Genomic DNA, 12,669 nt, shown 5'->3' with positions numbered 1-12,669 from the left:
GCATAAATCATGCTAACAGTATTTAATGCAGAAACATCTTAAAATGCAAGGAAAGTGTAGACAGATGGTCGCTAACAGCTTTGGAAATCTTTGCCTTGGTTCCCAGTGGTTGCATGAAGACAAAGAAGAAATGAGTGTCCCTCAGGTCTTCAACTCCACAGTCTGCCTAATTCTGTTATAGCAGAAATGAGGTTTTACAGAGCATTATGAGATATTTCAATTTCCTAACACAAAAAGTGTTGCAACCAACACAGGGCAATTCTATATTAGACCTTGTCTTGACAGATAAAGAGGAATTGATCACAGAACTAAAAATTAATGGTAGATTAGGTACAAATGATCATGACTTCATCACATTTGTAATGTGCAAAGAGAATACAGTCCAAACCAGTAATACATAGCTTAGGTGCTTTAAAAGTCTCAATTTCACAAAGTTCAAAACAATTATGAGCCAAATCAGTGTGGAGAAAGAATTCAATCAAAAAAATCTGAATGATAATGGGGAATTGTGTGTGGGAGATGGAGAAATTTAAAGTGATGAATATAAATCAGAAACTAGGAATTGTAGAAAATTGATAAGGAAAGCAAAGGGACATTCACTGAGCATCCAGCTGTCTCAGACAGTCTAAAAAGATTTTTTTTCTCTTTCAGTCAACTGACCCTGCTCCAGTAGTAAGTCCCTGAAACCAGGTGTCAAAAGGTGTTTCAGGATTGTGTTGATGGGGAAGCTTTTGTATAGCTGTATGCTGTTCTATATAGTACATTGGGTGTAGTGCAGCCGAAATGCCGTTTCAGCACTTTTGCAAGATCACACTGTGTAGAGGATGCCATTTTGCCAGAGGTGAAAGTAAGCCAGTCCGGTATGGCGTACTGGCAAGAGCTGGTACACCATGCTGGACCAGACCGGCTTCCCCAGGCTGGCGCTTTAAAGGGCCTGGGGCTCCCTGCAGTGGCTGGAGTCCCAGGCCCTTTAAATCACCTCCCGAGCCCCAGGGCTCTGGCAGCCGGGCTTGGACAGTGATTTAAAGGGCCCAGGGCTCCTGCTGCTGCAGTGAGCCCTGGCCCTTTAAAGTGACCCCCGAGCCCTGCCGCTGCTACACCAGGACTCAGGCAGCCGGGCTTGAGCAGCGCTTTAAAGGGCCTGGGGCTCCTGCTGCTGCGGGGAGCCCTTTAAAGCGCTGCCAGAGCCCTGCCTCCTACCCTGGGGCTCAGGCAGCAGGGCTCGGGGGGCACTTTAAAGGGCCCAGGGCTCCCCCTGGCCCTTTAAAGCGCCCTCCTAGCCCTGTCGCCACTACCCCGGGGCTCAGGCAGCCGGGCTTGGGCAGTGATTTAAAGGGCCCGGAGCTCCGCTGTGGTAGCGTCGGCCAGAGCCCTGGGGCTCCCAGCTGCCTTTGCAGCTGGTAGCTCCAGTGGTGATTTAAAGGCCCCGGGACTCCCAGCTGCAGCCGGAGTGGGCTGTTTAAATCTGATTTAAAGGCCCCGCCTCTTCCTGTTAATGCCATGCCTCTTCTGGTTGAGGCCACACCCCCACTCAGGACTCCGGCATACCAGTAAGTCCTTTAAGTTACTTTCACCCCTGCATTTTGCACTACAAACTGATCCTCTGTGACCTCACACCCACTATGCATGTGTGGTCACACCATTCCAGGAGTACTGGTACTTACACATTTCAGACTACACCATACTTATCTTATCTATAGATATCAAAGGCACTTAATATGGCCCCTATTACCATAGTATCAGAGTGTCTGGTAGTCTTTACTGTATTTATCCTCCACCCTCACCCCTGTGAGGGAGGGCAGTGCTACTAACCCCCTTTTAGAGATAGGGAACTGAGGCATACATGCACAAAGTAACTTGCACAAGGGCACTCAGGAAATCTGTGGAAGAGCAGGAAATGGAATGTGGGTCTCCTGAGCCCCAGACCAGTACTCTAAATACTGGACTTTAGATTTTAAAATGAAATTTAATCACAATGCTAATTCGTTGAGAATTATTTAGTTTTCATAAACACAAGGGACTGAGGTATCATGTCCAAGGGATCCAGGCATAAATAGAACCAGGAGTGATGTTCAAACCATCCATCCCATGCTTTTTACGCCAGACATGAAGCAAGCTCTATTATTTTAGACACCTTTCTGAAGAGATGGCCAATCATTCTCTCTTATGCCAGACTGTAGTTGGTTTGTGATGTGGACTGAAGAGCAACGCTGACACGCATCTTTATGCTAAAGCTGCTTGCACTTTCATGCTGAGGCCAGGGTAAAGGGAACTGATCATAGAACCATAGAAGGTTAGGTCTGGAAGAGACCTCAGGAGGTCATCTAGTCCAATCCCCCCCGCTCAAAGCAGCACCAACCCCAACAATTCTGATGGCCGGATGTAAACATGTCTGTTTAATTGCCATTACTTTGACAGTCAGGGCACCCGCCATTGTATTCCATCAGCGTTTAAGTTTTATGTCAAAGGGCTAAAGAAACATTGGGCGTACAACATTAGTAGCACTGAGACCACTCCTTACCTGCAGTAGTTGTGCTCTCCAAGCCCTCCCTCTCCGTTGGGATATTTCAGGGTATTGTAAGGATGCTGGAAAGTCTCATTCCAAAAGAGACAAGGTCTCCCCGCATGCAAGGAGGTTTGGTTCTGAGTGCCCCGATAGTCCGCCCCATTTGCCGTGTAACATTCTAGAAAATGGAGAGAGAGCATGTATGTCATTTTCTGCAAAGGTTTGCTCCATTTTTCTTTTAATTAAATCTTTCTTGCATCAGTTCAGGCTGTTAAAGACACTGTCCAAGAGGTAAGTGTTCCTTTGAGTTAAATGTAGCTTGACTGGCTTTCATATTAAATGACAAGTACTTTTACTAAATATTCTATACACCATGCATTAGTGTTCTCTGATGTCTCCTGAAACCAAATTACACTTGTTAATTAAATGACCAGGCTACATTTTGTGATGTACTCTTGCTTTGTAAAGGAATTTAAAACATTTACTTGATAATTTTTGCCAAATGTGTGAAATTCAGTGATGCTATGGGGCTCCCACTTACCTGTTCACATTCACTCATACTGAGTTTTGATGGCATTTTGACTAAATTGATTAGTTGTTTTTTTTTAAAATCCTTAATCACTGTGTGAGTGGAAAAGATTCTGTGGGGCCAGGAGAAGTGCCACAGAGGATGCTGGAGACTGGGCTGGGTATTCGCAGGGAGTTGGGATGGGCAGCAGGAGGGAACAAGAGGCAGGCTGCCAGCAAATGTTAGTATCATTTCAAGGATTCCTTTGTACAATTTTGTTGGTTAAAAATTAGTTCAAAGATGAATCTGGCAAATTTTTACGAACTGTTAGGGAAATTTTTGTATCTCCAGCTTGTGTTTGCTTAGGGAGAGGCATATGCACACATTAACCCAGATCTTGTGATTTGCTATCCCAGAAGCTACAGTGTTCAATTTTCAAAGCTCCCAGCTGATTTTCTGCCTCATTCATATAACTTTTCTCCCATTTTTGCCTCTGTTTTTCTTAATTTACCAGCATTCAGAAAGGTGGCAGTTAATGTGAAACATGAATCAGAAATAGCCCCAAGACCATGTAAGATGGTTACTCCTAAGACATCCCATTTTCCTGCTGAACCAGAATTTTGATCTTATCTGAATTTATATCTTCCCACTAATTATACAAATTGATCAAATGCAATCCCACATGCATATATAATTTTACCATATACTGGCAATGCAATGCACTTTTTCTATTAAATTACATATACATTATTCTCAAGGAACAGCCATTATAAGTAATGAACCAAAAAAAAATCCATTTACCAATTGATAAATATAGTAACTAGCAACATTTCATAGAATCCTAGAAGATTAGGTTTGGAAGAGATCTCAGGAGGTCATGTAGTCCAACCCCCTGCTCAAAGCAGGAGCAATCCCCAACTAAATCATCCCAGCCAGGGCTTTGTCAAGCCAGGCCTTAAAAACCTCTAAGGTTGGAGATTCCACCACCTCCCTAGGTAACCCATTCCAGTGCTGCACCACCCTCCTAGTGAAATAGCGTTTCCTAATATCCAACCTAGACCTCCCCCACTGCAACTTGCGACCATTGCTCCTTGTTTTGTCATCTGCCACCACTGAGAACAGCCTCGCTTCATCCTCTTTGGAACCCAACCCCTGTTCAGGTAGTTGAAGGCTGCTTTCAAATCCCCCCTCACTCTTGTCTTCTGCAGACTAATTTTTCATCTAATTGTTTACTTTAAAATGATTAGATATGGATATCAATATGACACAAATCCTTGGCTCAGAATTAAAGTTTCTGTGTTTTATTGACATATATATTTATTTGTATGGCATCAGAATAGTGGGTGAAAGTCACAAAGTCCTGTACACCAACTCATCCTCACAAAGGGTGGAAGTGGCTGTGCAACCTCTATTTGATGCGGAAAAATTCTCTCTGCCAATACCATGCAACCAATGCAGAGGCACTGCTGCCATTATTCTAGCCCTGGTGGAAAGGGAAACTGTGTAGCAGCTGTGTGTGCTGGCCCTGAGTTGGGTTGAGTTTGTTAGCATTATAGTTTCTCAAACTCTCCATATTCCATCTGCATACAGTTTGTATGTCATAGAATATCAGGGTTGGAAGGGACCTCAGGAGGTCATCTAGTCTAACCCCCTGCTCAATCCTCTATGTTGCTATTTCTCATGTAGGCAATATAAGATTTATTACATCCTTAACTTTTAATTGCTGTGATGAAGTGCTTGGGTTTTATAAATAATATGATATGTAGCCACATTATCAGCCTTGACCTTAGCAACGTTACATAGTTTTTTAAACAGAGTTTTATGGTTCTGGAGTGAAAAAAAGATCTCCAAGGAATTCAATGTGGGGAATAATGTTAAAATGAAATTGGCTTGTACCAAATTAAATGTATTTCTATATGTCAGTGAGTAGGACACCTCAAATTAAACTGATGTTTAAAGAAATCTCCTTTATGTACAGTCAGAGTTAATGTTATAGTTAAAAGAAATATAAACATATTAAGTACAAAAATGAATAGTGAAGGCACCTAAACACCCTTACCTCTGCCCTGTAGTGATACCATGCAATAACCATACTGTAGCAGGGTGGACCCCTGCTCCTGGTCTGAAGGGGTTTAAAAGTGGCCTGGCAGGGCTTGAGAGCTGCTGCTCTCAAAGCTGGGCTGATTGGGGAAATGGCCGCAGCTGGGCCACACCCCAATCAGGCCACAGCTGGCCCCTATAAAAGGCTGTGAGCCAGGGGCCCAGTCACTCTCTCTCTGTTTCTAGAGGGAGATGGGCCTGGCTGCATGGAGCTAGACAAGGTACCTAGGGTGAAGCAGGGCTGGGAAAAGGCAGAAGAGCTGGGGAAGCTCCAGCCTAGAAAACCCCAGGCTGTGGCCTAGCACAGGGCAAAAGGTACTGGGGGTTGCAGGGGGCAACCTAGGGGTAGGCAAAGGCAGCAGGTCCAAACCCCCTTGGCTGATGATGAGTGCTGGATACTGCAGTCTGACCCAGCGAACGGGGGCTAGATAGAGACTGGGCAGTAGCCAATACTGAGGCGAAGTGGGGATAGTGGGGTGGGGGTTCCCCTGGGAGGGGGAAACCCAATTAAAGGGGCACTGGGGTCCTGGAAGGGACACGGGGGCCAGTGGCTGTAAGGCGGATCACCGGCCTGCAGAGGGCGCTCCCGAGCTGGACAGAACTAATTCCCCAGAGTCACCAGCAGGAGGCGCCGCAGGGGTGAGTCCGACCCTCTACACATACAATTATGATTAAAGCAGTTTAGTGATTTTTGGTCCCAGATTATATTAAACTGACTTTTAAAGACATCAGTTTTTTCATATTTTTCTCCTTAGGGTGTCTCTACAGGGCAGTCTCCTTTCTAAACAAAAACAAAAAAAAAAGGCATTGTGATGTTGGTCTCCCTATGAATGTGAATATAATGTAACTGGAATATGCTTCATGCAGAAGGTCTCTTGTAAGGTATCATTACAAAGCTTATCTACTGAGTGTGGTCATCCAATTTGTATAAATGTATCATTCTTGTGTCTGAAACTAGAAATATGAAATAGAACTCTGAGGTCCTATTGTAATTGTGCAAAGTATGGGCCATTAATGGTGGTTTGGAGTCTTGATGGCTCCCATCAACTAGGACAATTGGTTGTAAATGGCTCCATTTACTTGCAAGCCTTCCTGTGAGTCAGGCCAGGAAGAATGAAAATTTGGGGTCTCGCAGGACATGTGACCATGTCACCTAGGATTGGAATCCATCTTAAACCTGGTGCTTTTCCGTTTAGAAGGAGGGGTGGGGATCCAGAGAGACAAAAGATTCCTGCCTTTTGCCAAAGCTATATAAGGGAGTGGAACAGAACAAAGGGGCTGCAGTCATGGGAAATCCTCTAGCTACCACCTGAGCTGGAACAAGGACTGTACCAGGGGAAAGGATTGGGCCAAGACTAGAAAGGAGTCTAGTCTGTGAAAGAAGCTTATTGGAACACCTCTGAGGGTGAGATTTATCTGTAATCAGTTTCTTAATGTATTAGGTTTAGACTTGTGTGTTTTTGTTTTATTTTGCTTGGTAACTTACGTTGTTCTGTCTGTTATTACTTGGAACCACTTAAATCCTACTTTTTATATTTAATAAAATCACTTTTGCTTATATATTAACTCAGAGTAAGTAATTAATACATGGGGGGAGCAAACAGCTGTGAATATCTCTCTATCAGTGTTATAGAGGGCAGACAATTTATGAGTTTAACCTGTATAAGCTTTATACAGAGTAAAATGGATTTATTTGGGGTTTGGATTCCATTGGAAGCTGGATGTCTGGGTGCTAGAGACAGGAGCTCTTCTTAAGCTGTTTTCAGTTAAGTCTGCAGCTTTTGGGTGTGTGGTTCAGACCATGGGTCTGTGCTGGAGCAGACTGGTGTGTCTGGCTCAAAAAGGCAGGGTTCTGGAGGCCCAAACTGGCAGAGAAAATGGGCTCAGAGGTAGTCTCAGCACATCAGGTGACAGTCCCAAGGGGGTTTCTGTGACCGAACCCATCACAAGCATTTTGGATTACTTAGTCTCCAATCATATATTTTCCAGGCCTCTAGTCATTTTCACTGCCCATCTCTGGCTTCCTCCTTTTGAGAGATGGAGCAACCAGAACTGTACATTGAATTCAATGTGATGTATTACAGCATTTGATATTCCCAGAGAAAAACTATGTTAAGAGTAACAGAGTCCTGTGGCACCTTATAGACTAACAGATGTATTGGAGCATAAGCTTTCGTGGGTGAATACCCACTTCCTCAGATACATGTAATAGAAATTTCCAGAGGCAGGTATAAGTATGCAGGCGAGAATCAGTCTGGAGATAACGAGGTTAGTTCAATCAGGGAGGATGAGGCCCTCTTCTAGCAGTTGAGGTGTGAACACCAAGGGAGGAGAAACTGCTTTTGTAGTTGGCTAGCCATTCACAGTCTTTGTTTAATCCTGAGCTGATGGTGTCAAATTTGCAAATGAACTGAAGCTCAGGAGTTTCTCTTTGAAGTCTGGTCCTGAAGTTTTTTTGCTTTAGGATGACTACCTTAAAATCTGAAGTTTGAAGAGTCTGTAATACTGTGTTCTGTTACTGAGATCATTAAGGGTGGAAAATACCCTCTGACACTGCATGTTAAATTTCTTAAATGGACCCCACCCATGTTCAATTATTCTTAATTCCTAAACTAATTAACAGCTTTACTTGTTAGTGCTCAGAAAAGTCATTTTATACTTAGAGTACATACTGTAATTTCAGGGAATGATAAACTATATATTTCATACATAACAAAGAAGTGAATCCCCAGATTAGGTGCAAATCTTAATTGAGCCTTAAATATGGAACCACAACTAGTGCCTTCATTATAATGGCCTTTTAATATTTTCAGCATTATTTTGTCTCTGATTCCTTATGCAGACTGACACTTTATTTCCTTTTCTCATTGTCACTAAACACTGAAGAGGGGTTTTCATTGTCTTATGGCAGCTCCCTGCTCAGCTTGCTGGCTTCTGTGACTCCCTTGTTTAAGTACTCTGCTCTCTCTATATATTGTATCGAGCCTGTGGATGCCTAACTCAGGGTTGTGAATTCCACCAGGTGGCAGGGCACCTACAAGTTTGGCATTGCAATGTGCAAGTGTTTATGGAACTCCACAGACAATCAACAGCCAGACTTCAGGTCTAAGTAACTTATTTTATTTAGACAATCTTTTCAAGCTTTTACTGGTACAAATTAAAAGTAATGGAAAAAGTTCAGGCATTTCATAGCCTTCAACAAAATTTGATTTGGGTTCAGTTCAAGAAATGGGCAAAAACTGTCATTTCCGCAAACTAGTTTACATGTCCCTACCTACAACCACTGCCACAGAAAACAATGATTTCTCGTTGCTTTGTGGACAGCAGGAGATAAACACCTCCTTTAAGATCAGAGTGGTTATCAGTCCAAAATATCACCTGCTCAGCACATTTTAGGTTACCTGAATATTTCAGTGTTGCAGGTGAACCTTTTGGATACATCTAAAAATGCAAATCAGGTTTTTCCATCATTCAAACAAGCCACAAAGATTTGTATAATCATACGAAATAGATGTAAGGTCACCAGAATGTTGCCTTCTCCTTCAATTCCCCCTCCCATCTTACTGATAACTTTTCCATATAATCTTAGAGAAGGATAATGAGATAAATTTGCCAGAAAAGAGGAAAAATGCAGAGCCAAAAACGACAGACAAAATAATATAGAAGCAAGTTGAATAAAGGCAGCTACCAGGAATAATGTGCACCCCCAGGAAAGGTCTTTCCCGCAATTTAGTGCTTTAACTTTTTTAAATCAGAAGGTACATTAGCTGAAGACTGCTCAGAAATTAAAGGAATGCTGCACTATTAGCACCATCTGACTATAAACTGACACAAAGATTAAACTAAAGATAAATACCAGCCTGTCACAGATTTGCTAAAACTGCCTCACATTTTAACTCACATTAGCTACCTTTCATTTTAACATTTTCATCTCAATCTGTATTAGTTCTCCCCTGGCTTTAAATTCCATTGCATCAGAATTTGCAGAACATCCTCTTACAGCAGAGGGAGAGTCAGAACTGTCACCATCCCTCCAAGCTATTACAGCTGCAGCAAGATATTATCCAAATAATGTGAGTCTATGCCCTTGAGAGCTGTGACAGATTCTCTGCTTTTGTTTCACACTAAAAAGAGATTTGGGGAAACTTCATAGAAAATCTGCAGTTTGGTACAACTCAAGGTCTTCATTAGCATCTAGATGATGAATGCTACAGGCAGGAAAACTGCATGCAGTAAACATACAGATTATTCCAGCAAAATTTAAGTTACTAACTTAATAAAATTTAGCAATTTTTTACCAAGTTAAAATAATTGTACACACATTTTGTTGCACAGCAGAGACTTTCTAAAATAAGACAGTTTAATTTTTGCTAGTGAAAATCTCTATTTTTGCCATAGCAATATCGTACAGATTTTTCAAACAAATCTTATTTTAACTTTTTTAATCAAAGCCCCAATCCTGCAAAAAACCCAAACCAAATTTAAAACGAAAAAACTTAGTTACATTCTTAACTTTATTAAATGTAACTAGAGCGACAAGATGGGTGAGGTAATATCTTTTATTGGACTTCACCCACTTTGTGTCTCTAATATCCCAGCCTGACATGGCTATAATTTAACTGTAAGTAGCCATATTAAAGATCAGTAGGACTATTCACAATGTATTAATTTAGCCATAGGTGTAAATGTTTATAGGATTGGGGCTTTAATGGAAACAGGGCTTTTCATTGCATTTCCCAGTATTTTGGATTGTTTTGTGCAGCTCTGACCACTAATGAATCAGTAGGACATAGTCAGTAATAGCGCCTGAGTCATTATGTCTGTAAATTATTTAAAATTTGATGGACAATACGCTGTTTATTTAGAACCATTGTGCAGATATGACTTACGTTAATCATTTTCCAATATTTTACTGAATTTTCTAACAGTCTTGGGAGGTGTCACTTTATAATTCTGAAAAATATAATTTATCAAATTGATTCAAAACCAAAAACTTCTCAATAATACTCTTACATTTTTTAAACTATTTATGATCAAAAGGTATTTTTCCATAAATATATTAATTTTACCCATTAAAAACTCCAAAGCAGAAAACTCCACGCTTAAAGATGCAGAATGCACCTATGAATTATCATTCACAAAAATATTTTTTGATAAATAAAATATCAAATTTGAAGTGATTCAACAAATGTTTAACTAAACTCTGTATTAATAAAACACAGTTTAATACAGGTTGCTAAAAAATTGGAAAACTGATATATAAAGTGGGACAACACTCTTGTTCAGGGGTAGGCAAACAGGGCCGATGAAGCCAGGGAAGCCGGGCCCTGTCCCCCTTCCAGACCGCTGGGTCCCGGTAATGTGTACCAGCTTCCTCCCCATTCTCGTCGGCCCTGGGAAACCTATGGCACACATGCCAAAGGTGGCACAGGAGCTGATTTTCAGTGGCACTCTCACTGCCTGGGTCCTGGCCACCAGTCTGGGGGGGGGGGCTCTGCATTTTAATTTAATTTTTAAATGAAGTTTCTTAAACATTTAAAAAACCTTATTTACTTTACATACAACAATAGTTTAGTTATATATTATCAGGGCCAGCTCTAACATTTTTGCTGCCCCAAGCAAAAACAAAGAGCGCTCCCCCCGTCCCCTCCGAGTGTCGCGTTGCGCCGCCCAAGTCCCCCGCCCCCTCCGAGCATCCTGTTGCGCCGCCCAAGCCCCGCCTCCTCCCAGCACCGCCCAGCTGAGCCAAAAAAACCAAAAACAAACCTGGAGTGCTGCCCCCTCCCAAGGTGCCGCCCCAAGCACATACTTGGTAGGCTGGTGTCTGGAGCCAGCCCTGTATATTATAGACTTATAGAAAGAGACTGTCTAAAAACATTAAAAATGTATTACTGGCACACACAACCTTAAATCAGAGTGAATAAATGAAGACTCGGCACACCACTTCTCAAAGGTTGCCGACCCCTGCTCTTGTTCAACCTCAGTATGTAGATATACACCCCCCAGCACCATGGCACCTTCCAAGGCATGGCAGAGCAAAGCTGACTTTCACATAAGATAGCTATTGACGTCACCCCCATCTCAGCTGCCATGATGAGCATGACATTAGCCCTAATGGCTTCACTCTGTATCTAGTATTCAGAATACAGATAGAGACGTGAAAGTTCCCCTATGTCATGCATGGACCATTGTCTTCCACAGTTTGTTTGATGCACACCGTCCCCATGACAGGAAGTGACTGTTTTGATGGTCTGCTCTCTAAAGCCAAAAGAGCCTGAGAAATTCCAGAGAGCATCACTCTACTGATGGACTGGTAGAAATATACTACAGCCCTTTTAGTTCTCCACCATTGTGACAGCAGTGCCTAAAAAGGTGGTTTTGTCAAGTCAGTATGGTTTACAGATGGCCTGCAAAAAGTGAAGGAGAATGGAGGTGAATCAATGCCGTTGGCAGACGTCCTCAGATAAAACTAATCATTTCCACCATAAAGAATTCTCACTAGTGCATCATGGCTGTGTAGGCAGCAAAGAAATTATTTTCCTTCTATTCTGCACAGCACACCTGTTCCAGGCAGTTGATGTCTTGGTGGATCTGGTCTGCTTCTTCTCAGTTAGAGAGCTGTGTTTTTCTCATTGTAAAGAGCTTTTGTTACTTTCAGGACAAAAATGACAGACTGAGAACTAATTAGCAACAGAGAAATGCTTGAAGGGACTAATGTTCATTCTGTTTGAATTTCAGCCAGTCTTGCTCCCTGAGGTTTTGGAAAACTTAAGTTTGTTTTGTGTCAAAACCTGTGAATTGGAGCCATGTCCTTTGTGGCTGTTGAAGGCCAGCAGAGAAGTAATGAACTTTTTGTTGTGGACAATTGTCAGTGCCTCTCTTAAAGAAGAAAAAAAGAGAGGGCAGAATGCCCACCATCCTTAAGGAAGACATTGTCAGCTCCTGCTTAAGAAACCATTGCTTGATTTCTATCAAAGTGTCACTTTTTGGAGAAAGTTCATTGAGAAGGCTGTGGCAAATCAACTCTGGAAATTTCTGTAGTCCTCGTATTTCCTGGATCCTTTTCTGCTAGGTCTCAGGCCTAGGTTTGAAGTTGAAACTGCACTGGTTGCAGAGCATCAGCTATGGGTGGAGGAGAATAACGTGTCCATGCTGATAATATCAGATCCATCAGCTGTCTTTTGATACCTTTGCCCATGATATTTTATTGGGGTGTATAGTCACCATTAGGTATGGATGGAATTACTTGAGTGGTTCTGATCATTCACAGCTGGAAGATCTGTTCAGTGTGTACATGAAACTCCTAGGCAAGTCAGTGGAAAAAACACTGGTGAAGTGTGCAGAATACTGATAACACTCAGCTCTGTTTTCATCATATCCAACCATCCTGGTACAGTGGAACAAGCAACCCACTTTATATTTTCCAAGTCTGAGAGTGGATAAGGGTGAGCTGGTTAAGGCTTAATCCAGATAAGCCAAAAAGGTATTGGTGGGTCAGGAGGGGAAAAAATCAAGAGAGCTGTACCTCATAGGAGGTTTTGGAATTAATTGATAA

General features: G+C 42.2%; 1 protein-coding gene across 1 annotated transcript in view; it reads right to left on the bottom strand.

The window, feature by feature from the left end:
* KREMEN1 (kringle containing transmembrane protein 1) overlaps window positions 1-12,669 on the bottom strand; it is a 46,989-nt gene that overhangs the window by 26,140 nt on the left and 8,180 nt on the right. The window contains exon 2 of the mRNA XM_044990186.1: window positions 2,522-2,684. Within this exon, the coding sequence (XP_044846121.1) occupies window positions 2,522-2,684 (163 nt within the window). The remainder of the gene's footprint in view (window positions 1-2,521; window positions 2,685-12,669) is intronic.

This window comes from Mauremys mutica, chromosome 16 (assembly GCF_020497125.1).
Source record: "Mauremys mutica isolate MM-2020 ecotype Southern chromosome 16, ASM2049712v1, whole genome shotgun sequence".
In the NCBI taxonomy this organism is placed as follows: domain Eukaryota; kingdom Metazoa; phylum Chordata; order Testudines; family Geoemydidae; genus Mauremys; species Mauremys mutica.
This window is presented reverse-complemented; position numbering and strand designations above follow the sequence as displayed.